At 37.9% G+C, this 18,072-nt stretch overlaps 2 protein-coding genes across 19 annotated transcripts in view; one reads left to right on the forward strand and one right to left on the reverse strand.

The window, feature by feature from the left end:
• Positions 1-18,072, forward strand: part of LOC143851909 (uncharacterized) — an 80,647-nt gene that overhangs the window by 9,807 nt on the left and 52,768 nt on the right. For 7 of the 18 annotated variants that reach the window (XM_077361420.1, XM_077361409.1, XM_077361402.1 and 4 more), the window contains 7 exons: positions 407-942; positions 4,059-4,151; positions 4,751-4,793; positions 4,891-5,652; positions 11,237-11,421; positions 11,820-11,886; positions 11,985-12,062. In XM_077361420.1, the coding sequence (XP_077217535.1) occupies positions 407-942; positions 4,059-4,151; positions 4,751-4,765 (644 nt within the window). In that variant the 3' untranslated portion in view covers positions 4,766-4,793; positions 4,891-5,652; positions 11,237-11,421; positions 11,820-11,886; positions 11,985-12,062. Of the gene's footprint in view, positions 1-406; positions 943-2,484; positions 2,613-4,058; positions 4,152-4,750; positions 4,794-4,890; positions 5,659-10,235; positions 10,306-11,236; positions 11,422-11,819; positions 11,887-11,984; positions 12,063-18,072 lie in introns of those variants that run through there. The other 11 variants (XM_077361417.1, XM_077361418.1, XM_077361419.1 and 8 more) reach the window with 8 other exon arrangements.
• On the reverse strand, positions 15,612-16,747 carry LOC143849400 (uncharacterized). The gene is made up of 3 exons (XM_077358407.1): positions 16,111-16,747; positions 15,816-16,020; positions 15,612-15,720 (listed from the first exon to the last, which is right to left on the reverse strand). Exons 1-3 carry the CDS (start codon positions 16,745-16,747, stop codon positions 15,612-15,614), a joined length of 951 nt encoding a protein of 316 aa, XP_077214522.1.

Here is an 18,072-nt window from a genome sequence, read left to right on the forward strand (position 1 = left end):
TAGAGAACCTAATTGACCACTTCCTCTAGGACTTCTTTCCAAGAAAATATAGATAACTCTTATCTCTAAGACTCCTATCCATACCAAACAACTAGGCAAAGAATTCCACAAGCTATTTAAAGTATAAATTAATTTATTCTACCCTAAGTGGGACCGTCTAGGGATACAACAGTTCTCTGTTTTTGTTATGTTTTTGTCCTGACAAGTTTTCTTATCAGTCTTCATTTTGAAATAAAAAGTTAAGCAATTGCATGATTGTAACTTATGCGTGTGACTACGGTAATTTTATATTCTTCATGTTTTGTTTCATTGTTTTGGTGCTAATATACTATCCTTGTTTGTTATTTTATCTTTCTGAATTCCACAATCAATCTGAGAAAGTTTTCTTTTGACATACATTGCCCAGATAAATGTAAAGGGACTTCACAGCCTAGAGAGAAAGATGTACCCATTAAAGAAATAACTTCTGCAGAGGAAAGAGAGAAGCCTAGAGAGAAAGATGTACCCATTCAAGACATAAATTCTACTGAGGAAAGAGAGATTGCAATGCCAAAAGAAGTACGCACTTCTCACGTTGTGAATCTGGGTAGCTGTGTAATAGGGAATAAATATGATGGCCTGTCTACACCCAATGTAAATAAAGTACGAGAGGACCTTAAATCCAGCTGTATAAATCTGCAAACAGTTGTGAAAGATCCTCCCCCAGATTCTCTGAAAATGGCTGAAAGAATATTAGTAAATATGCCAATTGAACAAATAAATCAGGAAGGTCCTGAAGACAATCATAATCTGGTAGATGTAGATTTGTGTAATTCTTCTATTGATAAGGGTGTTGAAGCTACTCATGTCGGGGAAACTAATACGGCAAACCAGAATGACAGACAGGATGGAGCATCGTGGCCTGGATTTATGGTTCGGAATAGGACTGCCCATACTTATGAGGTAATGATTGAATTGTCCTTTGTTGTGTTATTCTTCATTTCTTTTATGTTTACATTGTTTATAAGCATATCGAGTAGATAATGCTGTTTTGTAAATGTCATTTAAATATACAAGGGACTTGAAATTTATATTCCTGCTGATCATAAATTTTTTTGTTGGAATATGGCCTTCTTCTCCGGCCTTCATCTATAATGGACAGTATACATAAGGGGAAAACATGGATTTCCATGCCCATCTCCCCATGCCATTTAGAAACTTTGAAGCCATTTATCTATCTATATCCATCTCTATACCAATTATAAGTAGAACGTTGGGGTTGCCATGAACAATTCCTATTTTTAATACCAAATGTAAATAAAATAAATGAAAATCTAGGCTGTTTTGTAAATCTCTCTATCCAGCCCCTAGGATATTTAAAACCCTAGAAATGTAAATCTCTCTCTATTAATCATCTATGCTGTTTAAAATTCTAAAAATGTAAGTCTATCTCCGTTAGGTCCTTACCCATTCAAAAGATTCAAAACCATATAAATGTAAATCTCTCTCTATTAAGCTTGTCAAAGCATAACTGCCCTTCTCCAACAGCTTAAGCTTTTGGAGAATTCGGTAAGTTTCTAACATGGTATCAGAGCCAAAAGTCTCGAGTTCAAACCTCCCCGAGGTCAAAAGAAAAAAAATCCACATGCAATGGTCGGCCCAAGGTGGGACCACATGTGCCACGTGTTTGCCAAGTGGACCACACTTGAGGGGGAGTGTTAAAGTATAAAAGATTAAATACTGCCCTTCTCCAACAGCGTAAGCTTTTGGAGAAGTCGGTAAGTTTCTAACAAAGCCTTTAGGCTATTTTAATCTTTGCGTATTAGATATATAATATGTTATTTAAGCCTTATAACTGTAAATTTATATATTAATAATAAATACCTTGCACTTATAAACAATACTATGATGTGATTTAAATACATGCACATAAAAAGAAAAAGAAAGAAAGGTGGCTCTAGTCCCCATTCATGTCACATGTATGCCATCTGATTTGTTGATATGATGGGTAACTTTGATCCAACCCATTGAAGTTCGTCCCACGTGATTGAATGATCCTAGAATCTTGATCAATAAGGTGTCTTTAGGAACTTTCCATGAAAAGCTACGTCATTGATATTTTGTATGGAGTTATCTTACAAATGGGATATTCCTGAGGCATTGGGCTATGACCATGTACACTAACTCAAGGGGACCACACATGTGTCATGTGAGACCCAAGACAGGAGTATTTACACCCACGACCCCCAACCCAAAAAAAAAACATTAATCATTAGCGCATATATTTTGCATGAATATTTAATGGACTTTGTGTGGCTCCTAAGGTTATTTAAAACCTTATAAATGTAAAATTTCCTTTAAATATTAAATATATACTTATATATAAAGCTGAATGTGGTACGCTGTGGTTGTGCCACGTGGCACCCCTCTGCAAACCACATCTTTTCCTTTTTTTTAACCCTCTTTTTTTTTTTAACGCAAAAAACCCAAACCATTGTGGCTATTCGACAACGTCACATTTTTTTTAAATTTTTCAAAAAGGGTGTGGCTTTTCAGAAACGTTTTATAACTTAAAACGCTAATCCTATTCTAACGGTTCTCCAACTCTCCCTCCGACTTGCTTTCCGTTTAAGGTACGAGAGCCCCCTCCTCCTTTTTATTTGGTAAAAAAACATTTAAGTAGCATTTTTCAAAAGAATGAAGAAATTTATCCTGAAAATTGGGTTTTTTGTGTTGAGAACAGATTTGGGTTTGTAACAAAAACCTAAATTTTTTACACGAAAAAAATTAAATAATCACTAACCCCTTTGTGGTTGAATCCCTCTTTGTTAGAGTGTTCGAGTGCTTGAAAATATCTCTTTATCGCCTCATTTAATTTGGAGAAATTCTAATAATCTTTGATATCCAAGCGCCGCTGCACTACGGGTCTCTGATATCGTTTTCTGCAAGTGAAGAAGACGAGAGAGTAAAAGCAAATTAAATTAAAATAACAATATCTTGGAAAATGACAAGGAAAGAAATTCGTTCTTATCCCCTCATATCATGTTCTTTTTCCCAATATAAGGCACATCAATCTAAACCTGGCAAAAAGTACAAAAGTTTTTTTTGGTTTTTTTTTTCCGTAATTGTCATATTTTTTTAATTTTCTTTGTATGTTTTTTGGTAATTGTCATATTTTAATACATTCTATTGGTATTTTTTTTTGGTAATTTTTCTACTTTGCTTCCTTTTGTCATTAATTTTTCATTTAAAACTTAGTACCCGCATGATTATTATAAATTGCTTTTATCTATTGCTAGCCACCTTTGCCCAAATCGTACTTCTGCAGCAAAGGATGGGCGACAAGCCGAAAAGTACATTCGGCGAAAGTGGCTAGCGAATCCCTATTTAAAAAAAAAATCTTAAAAAAAGTATTATAATATTATTTAAACCCAAGTTTTAAAATTTTATATATAAACTTTAAAATTTATAAAATTAAAAAGGGATCCTTTTGATTTAATAGTTTTAAATATATTTATAAAAGGAATTTATAAATTAAGGATTTTACATATTTATAAATTAAGGAAATAAATATTTATAAATTAAGGATTTTACATATTCATTTGGAAGGTTGCTATGAGAGTAAAACGGGGAGACGTGGGATATTTATGGTTTCACTGGATGCAATGAAATCATTAATGCTCTGTTTGGTTGCTGGGTTTTTTTTGTTCCCAGGATTTATGTGGGTAAAGTTTTAGTGGTCACATCAGCTTTTTCTTGCTGACATCAGCAAAATCTTGTCTTGAAAAGGGTGTTCTCTCTTTCTCTCTCTACCCTCTCTCTCCACTCATCATAATATCTTTCTCTAATTAATGCTTCTCCCCTCTTTTTTCTCCTACCTTTACCCACATAAATCCCAGGAAAAAAAAAAACCCGGCATCCAAACAGAGCATAAGGAAACTGAGAGTAAATAAGGAGACGTAGGATATTTTAGGGATCATGGAAATGGTTGACGAAATTGGAATTCTTTTCACTGATGCAATGAAATTGAAATTGGAATTCTATTTGACCAATTCTGTATTCTAATGGTGGAATTACAGTGCGTTTATTCTGGACTTGCGAATTGGAAATTTGCTTGGGCAATGGAACCAGTGTATATGATTGCATATGAGATTAGGGTTATTGCAAAAAAGGTATGAATCTCAATCTTGGTCTTTATATCTACACATCTGCATTTGGTTTAATCCCTCTCTTCATTTGGATCTTTTCTCTTTTTTGTCTTTTTCTTATTCCTTTAGGGGTTTTATTTCCATAATTCCATTTCATTGGTTAAATAAGCCCCTTTAAGTTGTTCTTTATTTCCTTCTATATAAAGTCCTTGCTATCTGAATGAAAACCAATTTTGTATGCAAAGTGATTACCATACAGTCAAGATTGTTCACTATATATCAGTCATGCTAATCTTTATTACCATGAAATTATTTTTTATTGTAGAAGAGATTTTATTTCCTTTAAGTTTGTGATCTTCTTCATATTTCCTCTAGCTGTAATATTTACACACATATATGTTGATATTTCTTTACCTGACATTTGTATGTAGCAATGTTTCGATTGCTTGATTTATTAATTTTAATAGTAGCGATTACCGTGAATTACAGATATGTTGATTATTTGATTCAGTTTTTGTTGGCTGCCTGGTGGGAAAAACACATGTTTCATTTTGTTTGGGGTTCTTCTCTTTCTTTTTAAGTGGGACAGAACTAATACTATTTTCGTCGATTCCCATTGAAAGGTGATGCTGAAATGATTAGACACATGAGCAAGACCATATTCAAGTAAGTAGTTATGACTTGGGAGTGATTTTCGGATTGGCCTTATTATAATTTGTGATTAGCAGCACATCAATTTTGTTTAACTGTTGATGTTTTATAGGTCACACCAAAGATCTTACCCATTAATGTTTGCTGAGATCGATCAATGCAGCGTATAGTGCATGAAGCGTGGTACCTGAAAAATTTATGCAAGAGAGACAAAAAATGTAAGCCGGGAGTTGCAACTAGATGGGTCAATTGAGTGGATGGATGATGAAGATATCAACCAAATACCTACCCTGCACATCGGAACTTCTCATAAGTTGAGTCTCCTTGGTATTCCTTTTCACATGTAAATTTTTTTCCATGTTCATTGAATGTCTAAATGAACAATCCATCTATGGCTTTAATTTTTTTGCGTGTGAAAAACCACATAGATATGTGGCTAAATCAATACCATATTCAAGTTACTTTCAGTTATGCCATGGGTGAGAAGGTACAGATAACACACAATACTACAGTTGATTGTTTGAGAATGAAATTGTGTTGTTAGCATTGGAAACTTATGGACTAAATGTTCCATTTACATTTCTGGGTTATTTTGTCATGTTAAACATCACATTTTCTCCATTGTTTCAATTTGAGACGACAAACCTGATTTGCAAATCACCAAATCCTTAAGTATATTTTGCTATTTATTTCTGAGGTTTAAATTTGCCTGTCCTTCATCTCCATACATCTCTGGATTTAAGCTTCTTATTCCATTTCTATATCTGTATTTTTTTCATGTTAAATGAAATTTATTGAATTCCTTATTTGGCAGGGAGGTAAGAGGTGGTTGAGGTGGCTAGCAAAATGGGAATAAATGAGACTAAGGCTTCAAGTGAGGGTGTAGTTCATTTCTCTTTAGTTTGTGAATTTAAAAACAGGGCAAATACAGACTTTCATTTCATATGTAGTTTCTATTGCTAATCACATCACCATAGACAAAAAAAAAATACCACAGATGCAATATTTACTTATGTATAAACTGTGAAAGTTAATGATTATTTCCTACTATGTCAGCCACTTTGTTTGTTTAAGAGCAGTACTGCTAAAATATATAACTCAACACAACTGAATAGTAGAACGAGGATAACCTGGGTAAATAATTCACTGGGTAAATAATTCACTGATTGTTGTAGGAGATCAAATTAGTAAGCTTATGTAGTTGGTAAGCTGTCAACATAACATGTCCATGATACCATTCCAAAAAATAAATAAAAAATAAAATAAAAAAACATGTCCATGGGTGGAAGAGATTTGTTTGAATGCCGATATTATCAATATCATTGTGTAGGGTATGCTCAGGAATCCCTCTTAGTTAAGTCGGCCCGTCATGGTCAAATCCCAATCTTTGGGAAGAGGCCTTTGTGAGAAATAAATTTGTAATCATCAATCTTTTTTAACCAGTTCTTGTAGAAAATCAGCATGATAATAGATCAAGCTGCATCAATATTATTTCCAGCCTTTGGGATTGGAGTTATACTCATTATAGGGACAAATAAATCTCATAGAACCTACTCAAATGTAAGAACTGTATTCACTATTTTCTCACATTTCCAAATTGCATATTTTGTTATGATTGTATTTTTTTTAAGAAGGTTTTAAATCACACTTTTTTTGCTGTCCCATGGATCGCACGGGTTGGCCCACTAGTATATTATAAAATAAAATATCTTTATAGCTACTAAATATCTTATACATGCAAATTCCTATAAAGCTATTAAGTGCCGTATATCTGTAAATTCCTTTATCTATTAAATTACTAATTTTTTGAAGCTCCAACTCTGTTTTACATGATAAAAAACTACTCGGTCGCGCCAATTGAGTACTTGACCGGGTTGTGCCGAGTCGACTAGGATTTTCTTCAACCGTGTTCTGACCACATCCGTGTTTTGAAACACTGCCTAAAACGGCCAAAGTTGGGACCCATGCCATTCATCTTGCGATCAAACATGGTTTGGGAATCCAGAGTGTGATAAATAAGGAAACAACAAGTGGAGAAGGAAACGGTGAACTCAAGTTGAACCCAAAGCAAAGTTCAAATCCGAGACCTGGAGTGAAATGGATTAGTTCATAGTTGAACGAAACCTGAAATAAGCAAAAGGTAAATAAAAAATCGATGCAACTTAGTATGCGAGGACATTGATATTGACACACCATCGTGGGTGCTAGAGCCGTCGACTGCACCAGCTAGGAAGGGTCTGCCAAAAGGGAAATGGGTCAGCCAAATGGCATAGTTCGAGAGGTGGAAGGCAAACAATGGAGAATCAATTTGACCCGGTGAACATCAGGGTTGCCACACCGGTATTCTAGGGTCGATTGAGGCTCATTCCAGAACTGGGCTGAGTCAACGAGTCAGTTTCCAGCAAGATATCACATTCTTTCGCTTTTAATGTCCATTTGTCTGTAGAATGGTCAAAGCCTAGATTTTTATCACCCACAGCAAGATGATGGCGATCATCATTGCTTCTGACCAAAGGAGAGAGGCGTGGATCTACAAAGCACCAATAACCTTTTACTTGATTTGGCACCTCTCTCCAAACCCTAATAACATTACATGGTTTTGACCTTCCGGCTGTATGATTGATCACAGATCTACGGTGTAGATCATCTTGAGAGTAGAACGCATAGGAAACCCTATTTGCTTTGTTCGCATTAGACTTTCCAGTTGTTGGATGTATGAGTGTTCTACAGTGGAGACCACTTGGTGAATAAAAAAACCCAACAATGTGCTGAACATTTTGCAACCGGCGGATTACCTATCTTGAGCGATGGAAACCCAACAACCGCCACGACAACGTCTTCCTCCTCTAGTGTAATATTCCTCTTTAAGGAACCCCTATACTTTCCAGCCTCCAACACCGTTGGATGTATCGGTGTTTACGGTGGAGGGGGAACCAAAAAACCCAACAAGGTCCTATCTTGAGCGATGGATTCATTCTCCACTGTATTCAAAATTTGAATAAGCCTAAGCCGCCACGACGTCATCTTCCTCCTCTAGTATAATGTTCTTTAAGGAATCCTTAGACCTTCCAGCTGTTGGATGTATCGGTGTTCTATGTTGGAGACTACTTCGTGAACCAAAAAACCCAACAAGGTGCTGGACATTTTGCAACCGACGGATTACCTATCTTGAGCGATGTGTTCATATTCTCCATAGATTCAAAATTTGAATAAACATAGGCTGCCACGACCTCATCTTCCTCCTCTACAGTAATGTTCCTCTGTAAGGAATCCCCGGCCTTCCCCATCAGTCTGGGCTCTTGGGTATAGTGGTTAAGATATTTACAATTGGTGTAAGAGCAAAACCACGTCGACGGTACATGTGATTGTGGTAGTGAACCCGATGCAGTGAATCTGTGGCAGCATGCCCTTCACAGAGAGTCATGTGGTAGTGACCCGCTTGGCAGTGTGCCCACCGAGTACTTTGGACTCTGGGCGTGGGGGTATTGTGTAATGCTCCTCTTTAAGGAATCCCTGGTCTTCCCCATTAGTCCAAGCTTTTGGGCGTAATGGTTGAGATCTGCTATGGATTGCTCAAACCGCATCATCGTCATCGCAAGAGATACCCTCGATCATTCCTGCCTGCAGCAGTGACCATGCAAACAGATTTTTTATCGGGGTAGACTTGGCTACGCTGGCCCTTAGTCTTCATTTCTCACCGTCACTGGAAACCATTGCTCACCGACCCTCATTTTCACCTCATAGTGCAAGGATTGCCATTCTCGCATTTGGATCAACACTCTCGGGCTATCCAATCTACAACCCTCAATGGAGTCCTTGTCGATCTCTCTCACTTGACCGAATGGATCCAATGGCAGTAAAGGTCTCAACTACCCAAGCGTGTAATGGAATGACTTAGTACTAGCTAAGCTTGCTGGGTGCCAAGGGTAGAGGCTGTCCAGTACACCTCCCATGGGTCCACCAATTCGAGAGGTGTGTGTTTCAGATTTTTCTTTGGCTACCTCAAATAGGTAGGTGCCTGGTCCTACGAGTTTAGTTTTCAGGCCAAATGCGATTCCTCATTTTCTTCTAGCCCATTCCTTCAAAATTTCCATCTCCATTTATATCCATGTAATTCTTTATTCAAGTAGTGCTTCAGAAGTCTTCATTTCATCTCTACCATTTTTATCATTATTATCTTCGGTTCCTCATTTTTCATTGACATGGTGACAATGCTGCCTCTATTCTTTTTGATCTGCTACCTGGCTGCTCTAAACTGATAGGTAACATGAGAGAAACGAACACAAAATTGTGAAGTTGCAGGAGTGGTATTCGAACCATAGTTTCAAAACTCCCCCACGTCATCATGGACTCCCCTGAGTCAACTCCCTTCTCCCCTGTCCGCGTTCCACAATTTTCATTACAAAGTCAATAAAAACTCCTTTGACTCTCCCTGGTCATGACTATGTTGTTCCGAGTTGACTGAGATTTTCTTCGGATGTGTTTTGACCCACATCCGCATTTTGAAACACTGATTCGAACCACAGTAATGAGTAGGGGTAAGCATTAAAGGAAGAGAGAAGCTTTCAAAAGATATGGCTTACAACCCGTGTATGACAGATTTCAAAAAAGTTGGAAGGCCTGCCTCTTTTACTAAGATAGGGGTTCCATATTGATCAATTCCTTATCTGTAGCTACTCACTAATCTTCACGTTCTCTTTGATTTTGCCTTGCGAATCTGATGTCCTAATTTGTACTATCATTTCTCTGTCCTTTCTATACTCGATTTTTTAGCAGATTTTTACATTTGCTTCTTGAGAAGTAGTTTGGGAATATGCATCTTGAATAGAACCAGCCCCTGCTCCATTCTCCTTAATCCTAGTTTTTAATTGTTCTCATTTGATATTTTGTCTTTACCTTGTTCCTGATTTCTTTCTCTTTTTCAGTCATCTTTCTAGCCCCGAACTTCAAGCACTCTCTCAAAAACCTCAATATTGGACCAAATCACGTCTCTGCAGCTGATTCAATCCATAAAAAAACCTTAGGTGTACTCCATAAGATCAGTTAAGCTTGGAACTTATGCTTAACAACACTCCAAGGTAGTGGCCACTTCCTCAACAGATCACTACCATGGACTTACCTTTCCTTTTCACCCATCGTCCTTTGATCCAGTCTTGGTGTAGATTTTGCATTGCATCAATCCCTCTCTATTAGAGAGAATTCGACTTCGAGCTCGGAGAGATGTACTGAAGAAATTCTTCCGTAAAGTTAAATAGTCAAAGGGAATGATGTGCAGATTCCCTTGTTAATTATGTCGGTTTCGTAGCCGAGGCCCATGTGAGTTTCCTTTGGCCTTCTTGGTGTTGCTATTTTTGTTTTGCTTTATTAATATATTTCACTTGTTCAAAAAAAAAAAAAAGTAGATGCGGTCTTGATTTTTATGACTTTTATATCTAAGATGAATACTTTTTTGCTTAGGAGTTTCCTCAAACAGTGGTACTGCCTTTTCAGCTGGATCAAGATTCATGTGAGCATTAGCAATATCACAGTAATAACCAAGCCTCTGTTTTGCATTTTATCAAACAATTGATGTACACATGTGCTGCCATATAGCCTTTGTTTTATGATTACTATTTAGTTACGACGGTGTTCCTCCTTTTTCTTGTAGCTTATAAAGAAACCTAGATCCTCCCCATCATTCTTGTAGACATCAAATCCTTGTAGAATTTTGGTTGGTGCATCTCCTCATTTGGATATTCATCATAATCAGACTCATAAAAAATATCTGACAAGGCTGTCATTTTCAGAAATGTCGATTTCTTCTTTTTCGCAATCCTCCTTTCTCCCCCTTTATCTCTACTATATTTTGTTTCTAAGGAATATGTTGTTTTGATGCCTTGCTCCCTCTGTTTGCACTCTCCTTACCATAAAAAGTCGGTTGTAAACTTTTCATTCTTGATGATACCACTCCATGTATCTTGAATGACATAAAAATATATAGTAAATTTGTGGATTAGCCGAGCTTTGCTCAATGTTATTCTCCCATTGGAAGAGAACTTTTTTCCCATGATGCTAGTGTTCCCCACACACAAACACTAAGATGACAAATTGGAAGTGGGAGAGTGAGGGGAAAACAATGGGGTGCCAGTGTATTTTTTATTTTTATTTTTCTATGACGTGGCTTAGAGTCACACCTTAGTAAATAGGTTGAGAAGAACCATGTGAGAAAGATTACATAATACTTGTTGAAAACTTGAAATTGATGTGTCAATGAGATATCATTATATGAAAAGCCATAATATAATGTTCTTGAATTCTCTTCTTTTATTTTTCGTAATTCCTATTCATCATCGGGATAAAATAACATTGGTTGATGTTTAACACATTTGTTCTATTCCAACTTTTGCACATTTGAAATCTCAAGTTTCTTATGTCACACATTTTTTGTTAATCGAGTTGGTAGTTTTTTCTCCATGCAGTGGGATGAAGATTCGATTGAGTCCTCGTCAAAAAATTCACCAAATCGTTCGAGGGAAATTTGTTTGCCTAGCCCAAAGAACAACGCAATATCTCCTTTGAATAAGCGAGGTGGGACGAGATATAGGAGAAAAAATAAGAGGTGGAGTTTACAGGAAGAAGAGGCTTTATGAGATGCTGTGCAAAAGTAGGTAGTTGTTTGGGCTAGGAAAATAGTATCCGAAAATTCCTGTTTATTTTCTATTATTCTTTAATAATTATTGTTAATTGTAGTTTTTGTGTCCATTATAAAGTCATGTTGTAAGTTTACTATCCCTACCTTGACATGATTGTGTCTATTATTAGAATCTAATATATAAAAAGAGGGGTTGGGCCTCTAGCTCACTAGGTAAGGCTTTGTTCTTTGACTTTGAGGTCGGTGGTTCAATCCCAGCTTACCTACCAAAAAAAAGAAAAAAATTTGATTGTGTCTATATGTTCAATTATCTCAAGTTCTCTATCTATTTCTTTGTCTTCTCATTTTCCTGAATAGATTGATGGGGGTTAACCTTTGTACGCACTCATGTTATCTTTTTTCCTGTGAAGGCATGGCACGGGAAGATGGGCATTCATTTTGAATCGCTATACTGAAAACTTCGAGGGGAGAACACCGGTAATTATGATGTCATTGCTCATTTAAAATGAAATCTCTTATGCTGTTTTGTATTCTCGATGGAGGTGGGTTTGATAATGAAAGCTCACATTGCACAGATTGATTTGAAGGACAAGTGGCGAAATATGGTGCATTAGCTTATTTGATATGCATTGTGTGGTCCTTCAACTTATCAGGTACATTGTCTATTTGTCGTATTTATTTGTGCATTTTCGCTTTTCGTATGCTGGCTGTCTGCTAAAGTCCTATTATTGTTGAAAACGATATTATAAGTATTTTTGGAATTGGCCAAACTTCTTATTATCTTTTGAAATCTTTTGCTCTATAAATGCTCAGTTCCTTATATTTGATTGGTTAACATGCAATCCCTTAAATGCGTCTGTAATTAAGGAAGTTACCAAGACATCACTTTCTTAGTTTTACGCAAATCTCTGAGGTTAATCTATTAATCTTGCTTTGGTTCTCTAACCTGTGGTTGCGTCTTTGTGTGTTGATGCAATTGTTAGCCCCTTAAAGAAGAAGCATTGACATCTCTTTCTTTTCCTTTTTATTTGCGAGGTTAATCTATTACTCTTGCTTTGGTTCTCTAACCTTTGGTTGCGTCTTTGTGTGTTGATGGAATTGTTAGCCCCTTGAAGAAGAAGCATTGACATCTCTCTCTTTTCCTTTTTGTTCTTAAGGGGGTGGTGGTGGGGGTGGAGGTGTTTCTTTTAGTTCTGTGGGTTTTGGATTTTTCATCATGTTTCTGACTTTTCGATTGTAATGACTTAAGATTGTAGGGACCACCCACTTAAGTCAACACCTTATAACTTAAGTGATCTTTTAAGTTATATGTGATGGCGACCATCATTTTAAATAGTTTACATTATGTTAGTCACTTAAGAAGGATCGTAGGGTTCCCATTCGAAAAAAAAGGAAAGATTGTAGGGTAGGTTCAAGGGTTACTTGAGTATTAGAAGGGGTTTTGTGTTGTAAACTGAACAATTTTTACAGTATTGAAATTTGTGAATGAGCTTTTTCTGCAGTCTGCACTAAGATGGCACACAAACAGTAGCAACACCACTCTTGGTGATTTCAATCTCTCTCTCTCTCTCTCTCTCTCTCTCTCTCTCTCTCTCTCTCTCTCTCTCTATTGCCTTCCAAAGCTTGAACTTCCCCCTAAAGGGAAAGAGCTCCCGATTCGCTCAGACAAACCTACTCGAAAGAGTAGTTCTGACTTAGCTTTGCTCAAGAGACACTTTTCTTCGAGCCATAAATATTCATTTTTTCCTTCTAGTTGGATCGTCCTTTATGCCTGCCCGGATCCAAAAGTTTGTGATCTAAAAGGATGGGGTGAATTTGAGGATTGGGAGGTGAATTAGAGGATTGGTTAGTGAGAGGACTTGATCTAAAGGCCGGAGGAATTACGATGAGTTTACTGATTTTTCGGGAAGATTCATGCCAAAGCCTTACCGTGATTAGGAATCAATCACAGAGAGTTATTTTTAATGGAAATCAATGACAGAAGAAAGAAATGTCCTCTTTGTGAAACTGAAATTGAAAGAGCTGTGCTTCAGTTTTGGAAGAGGGTTGAAGAGCAATGTATCAGACAAGTGAGGCCTAAGATTCGCACGTGGGAACATATGAAGGCCCAAGATGAGGAAGCAATTTCTCCTTGCTGATTTCTGATTACATATTATGATGTATCAACATTTTCATAGTTTAATTCAACGTGAAATGAGCATAGAAGTATAGACATCGGAGTTCAACAACCTGTCCATAAGGGTAGGTCATCAAGAAAGTGACAAACAACTCGATGCAAGTTATTTATCCCCACTCAAGCTGTTGACTCGGGATGAGATGATAGTTAAGTGGCTGACTAACCTTGAAGATGCACATCAATATGCTCTTTGGGTAGAAGAAAGAGTGATCCATCATGGCCCTAGGTTTAATACGATCGGACAAAAGCCTACACCTGCAAACACAATGAGTTATAGTGTTGTTGGGGTGTCAAGGATTGACTAAACAGCTACTAGAAGCGATCATGCATCTCCTTTATCAAATTGAATGAGTCCCAGGACTGTTGAAGGGGTTGACCGGACTGTTACATTAAAGGAACGAGCGCTCATTGGGTCGATGATTCGATGTTTCTCTTGTGGGGAATTAGGACATGCATCCTATTCTTACCCATAAGAGTGTTGACTTACTAACGGTGACAGCGAAGAAGAGGATCAAATATGGCCTATTTATGACTGGTATCAAGACAAAGATGAGGAAATCAACATCATGGCTGTTCGGAACTAGAATTTGTTGGTTCTTGAGGAAGTCCTTGCAATTGTACCACACTATCACAAACGCTCAATCCAAGAACATCCTCGCTAATGAACTAGGTACCGCTAGCAAAATCCTCGACAGGTCTCCTTACTTTGAACGTCTATGGAATGTTATGAAGCGATGTGTGAATTGTTGAAGTATAAAAGATTAAATAACGCCATCTACAACAGCTTAAGCTTTTGGAGTAATTGGTTGTTTCACATGGTATCAAAGCAATTGCTCTGGGTTCAAAACTTCTTGACATTAAGAAATCTACATGTAATGGCCAACCCAAAATAGGGGCCACATGCGCCATGTGTAAGCCAACCCTTGAAAAGACGGGGCCACACGGAGGGGGAGTGTTAAAGTATAAAAGATTAAATAACGCCATCTACAACAGCTTAAGCTTTTGAGTAATTGGTTGTTTCACATGAATGATGATATGCTCCAATCACAAACCGATACACTTCGAAGGAACACCATCTCTAGATCCTCCATGCTATAGTAGTGATCTCTATGATGGTGACCAATGGAAACCTCTTTCCTCTCAACACTCGGTCACAAACTCTCTAACATCTCTCGATTTACCTCTTTGATGTAGTGGGCGAAGGCGTCAGCCTTAGTGATGCACTTCCCAGTATAGAGCACATGTGTACGATCTAGGAGGTGTGGAAGGAGATGGACACGAATGGTCTCAAAAGAATGAACCAAATTATGTAAACTCGTTCTATTGGTGATGGTCCTCTCTAGCTAAGCATTTCAGCAAATGCTCCAAGCCATAATTGATCACTTATATCTGTCCATATGCTCGAGAGTAGTATGTACGGCTGAAATAAAGTATAATCCTATTTTACTCCATAAAATATGCGCTCTGTGGACAATCAGATGATCTATGACCCCATTCATTACAGTTGGAACCATAGTTGTAAATTCCGTTTCGGTCGCCATTTCGTTTTGGCCACTGACATGAAATTTCGGTGGGATTTCGGTCATTTCGGTGCATTTCGGTCGAAACTTTTCGTTTACACAAAAAATATATTAAAAAATATGAGAAAAATCCAAAAAAATAAAAAATCAATAGAAAAAGATGAAAAACTAATAAATAGTCCAAAATATGTGTCCCAAAAGGCATATTCATTACTTAAACACATAAAGTCTTGCACAAGTCCAACTGATAGTCTGATACATAGAAAAACATTAAAAAAAAAGATACATGAAAGTGAAACATAGACAATAGCTAGTAGCAACAACTCTCAGTCATCATAACCCGGATGATCATACTCAATGTCTTCTTCGTCGTCGTCGTCGCCGCCGTCATCACCACCTAGACCACCAGTAGGGACATCTTCTTCAAGAGGCATGAGAAAGTCGTCGTCGTCGTCCCCGGCTCAAACCACAGCAGTAGGTGCTTCAAAATTTTCCCACCCAATGTCTTATGGCGTGAATATGACATCTTCTTCTTCTGCAACCCAATCCATCATGATATCCAGATGGTCTATGCTCAAAGGGTCACTAGTGGTAGATGATTTCCTCAACAAGTCCCTGAAAAGGAAAACATTAAGTTTAATGTCAAAGGTTAAACTTAAAAGCTTAAAGTGATGAGGTGAGAGTTGAAAATATTATATTACGTTGTATACCTTTCTCGAAACTTAAGATTGTAATGGACAAACACCAAGTCATCTAATCTCTGGTGCTCCAACCTATTTCTCTTTGCAGAGTGAATGTGTTCGAAGGTGCTCCAATTCCTTTCACACCCAGTCGCACTGCAGGTCTGACTGAGGATTCTGATTGCAAAGGTCTGTAATTCTTCCACATCACCTCCGAATTGATTCCACCATGCAACTGTAAAGTAACAAATAGTAAAGCATTATTTGTTGAGAAACTGAAAGTTAAAATGAATTATACTTAATTAAACAAACAACTCAAATATACCTGGTCCCAACTTCGTTCGGTTGCGGATTGCAAGCTTCATTCCAAACATACCCTTAGCCTCTCGATAATCCTCAATCTGATTGGTGATGAGGTCTTGTGTAGCTTCATCAGGTACCAGTCGAGTGATGCATGCCAACAAGCCTCTGGTTACTTCACTGTGCCTAGAGAAGGTAGGAGTGAAAAAGAGAGCAGGGTTAAGAAAATATCCTGCTGCATGGAGGGGACTGTGGAGTTGCCTATCCCATCTTTGGTCAATGATCCTCCAGATGGGCATGTAATCTGATTTTCTCTTCAACCTCTCCTTGATGTTCTCTTTGGCCTTATCCATGGCCTCATATAGATAACCCATCGCCGGTTTGTCCTGCCGATCTACCAAACGCAGCACTCTCACTAAAGGCTCGCTGATGTTTAGAATGAACTTGCATTGGTCCCAAAAAGATTTATCCAACACAGTACTAACCACCCCTTCACTCAGTGGGTGTTGGACAAACCTACTAGTACTATACTCATCAGACACAAACATCTGCTGAAGTGCTTTCCGATTCAACACCAGACTTTGTATGCTAATGAAATTTGTAGCAAATCTGGTTGCAGCAGGGCGGCACAATTCCTTCCCACATGTGAACTTCTTCCTCATCAAATTCAAGAGGCTTCCATGGTTGTAGATGAACTTTGTAATCGTCCGAGCCCTCTCAATTGTGGCTACTATGTGAGGAAATACAGTCGGTTTGCACAGATGCTCCAAGATGAGATCTAAGCAATGAGCTGCACACAGAGTCCAGAAGAATGTACCAAACGCAGCTTCTAGTCTTTTCCCAGCAGCTTTGTAACTTGGCTCACTGTCAGTTACAAATTGCACCACATATTCCGGATTCACCTCTCCGGCAATCTTTTCAAAGATATTGTATAATTCATCGGCATTCTTCACTATGCCAGATGCATCAACAGATTTGAGGAATATGACTCTTTTAGGGCAGTACACCAAAAAGTTGATTAGGGAACGTTGTTTGATGTCTGTCCATCCATCTGCCATAATGCTACAGCCAGTGTATCTCCATGACATCTTAATCTCCTCCAAGTAGTTGTTTACCTCATCCACTGTATTCTTCAAAATGGAACCCCTTAAAGCATGATAAGTAGGTGCCTTATAACCCGAACCCACGGCATTCACAGCATCAAACATAGGTTGCCAGAAAGGTGAATTGGCAATGTTGAAAGGGAGATTGGCATCGTAGCAAAGCATGCCAACCGCCATGTCTGCTCTATCCATTGTTTCTTTGGTAGCCAAAGCACTTTTAATGCTTGGCTGGGCTCCAGGGGTTGTTCGTGGTGCAAAGAAATTCCTGATCCCTCCTGTGATTCCCTTCTTCTTCCTTTTTGTCCCACTCGGTTCTACAAGAACTTCCTTACCTCTTCGTTGAGGCAATTGTGTGCCAATGTCTTCTTCATCCTGCTCTTCTTCTTCGTTTGGTGTGCCATAAAAACCTCCAACCTCTGCTCTGGATAGGCTCATCCTACCCCTTTCTTTTCTCTTTGCATCTAAAACTTGCTTCATTCGATATTTTACATCTTCAGTCACTTTTTTGCATGATGTTACTTCACCAGGAACAGCCACTAAATGTTCTTTCAAGCGGGTTATACCTCCACCCGATATGACTTTGCCACAGAATATGCAAGTTACTTTATTTTTTTGACCCGGAACCAATGTACCGTAAGCCCATGCCGGGTCATCCGATCTAGCGGGTGCCGAACCAATAGAGGATGCTCCTGCAGAAGGTCCCGAGCCCGACCCACTCATTCTGAAATGAAGTAGAAGAAGGGGAAAAATGAATTAGAAGAAAGAAAATTGAAACAAATTACAAAAAAATGAAGTAGAAGGGGACAAATGAAGTAAGAAATAAAAGAAAGGAAATTGAAAGAAATAAAGAGAACCTTGAGGTTGAACTTGATTTGAAGAGAACA

Source organism: Tasmannia lanceolata, unplaced genomic scaffold, assembly GCF_043159265.1.
Source record: "Tasmannia lanceolata isolate RefF3 unplaced genomic scaffold, GAP_Taslan_0.1 ptg000018l, whole genome shotgun sequence".
Taxonomy (NCBI): Eukaryota; Viridiplantae; Streptophyta; class Magnoliopsida; order Canellales; family Winteraceae; genus Tasmannia; species Tasmannia lanceolata.

Coding starts and splice junctions, on each gene's coding strand:
- LOC143849400 (XM_077358407.1), bottom strand. CDS start 16,747: ATGAGGAAGAAGTTCACATGTGGGAAGGAATTGTGCCGCCCTGCTGCA. Junction 16,021..16,110: donor CCGAACGAAGTTGGGACCAG/GTATATTTGAGT, acceptor GTTACTTTACAG/TTGCATGGTGGAATCAATTC. Junction 15,721..15,815: donor AATCTTAAGTTTCGAGAAAG/GTATACAACGTA, acceptor TTTCCTTTTCAG/GGACTTGTTGAGGAAATCAT.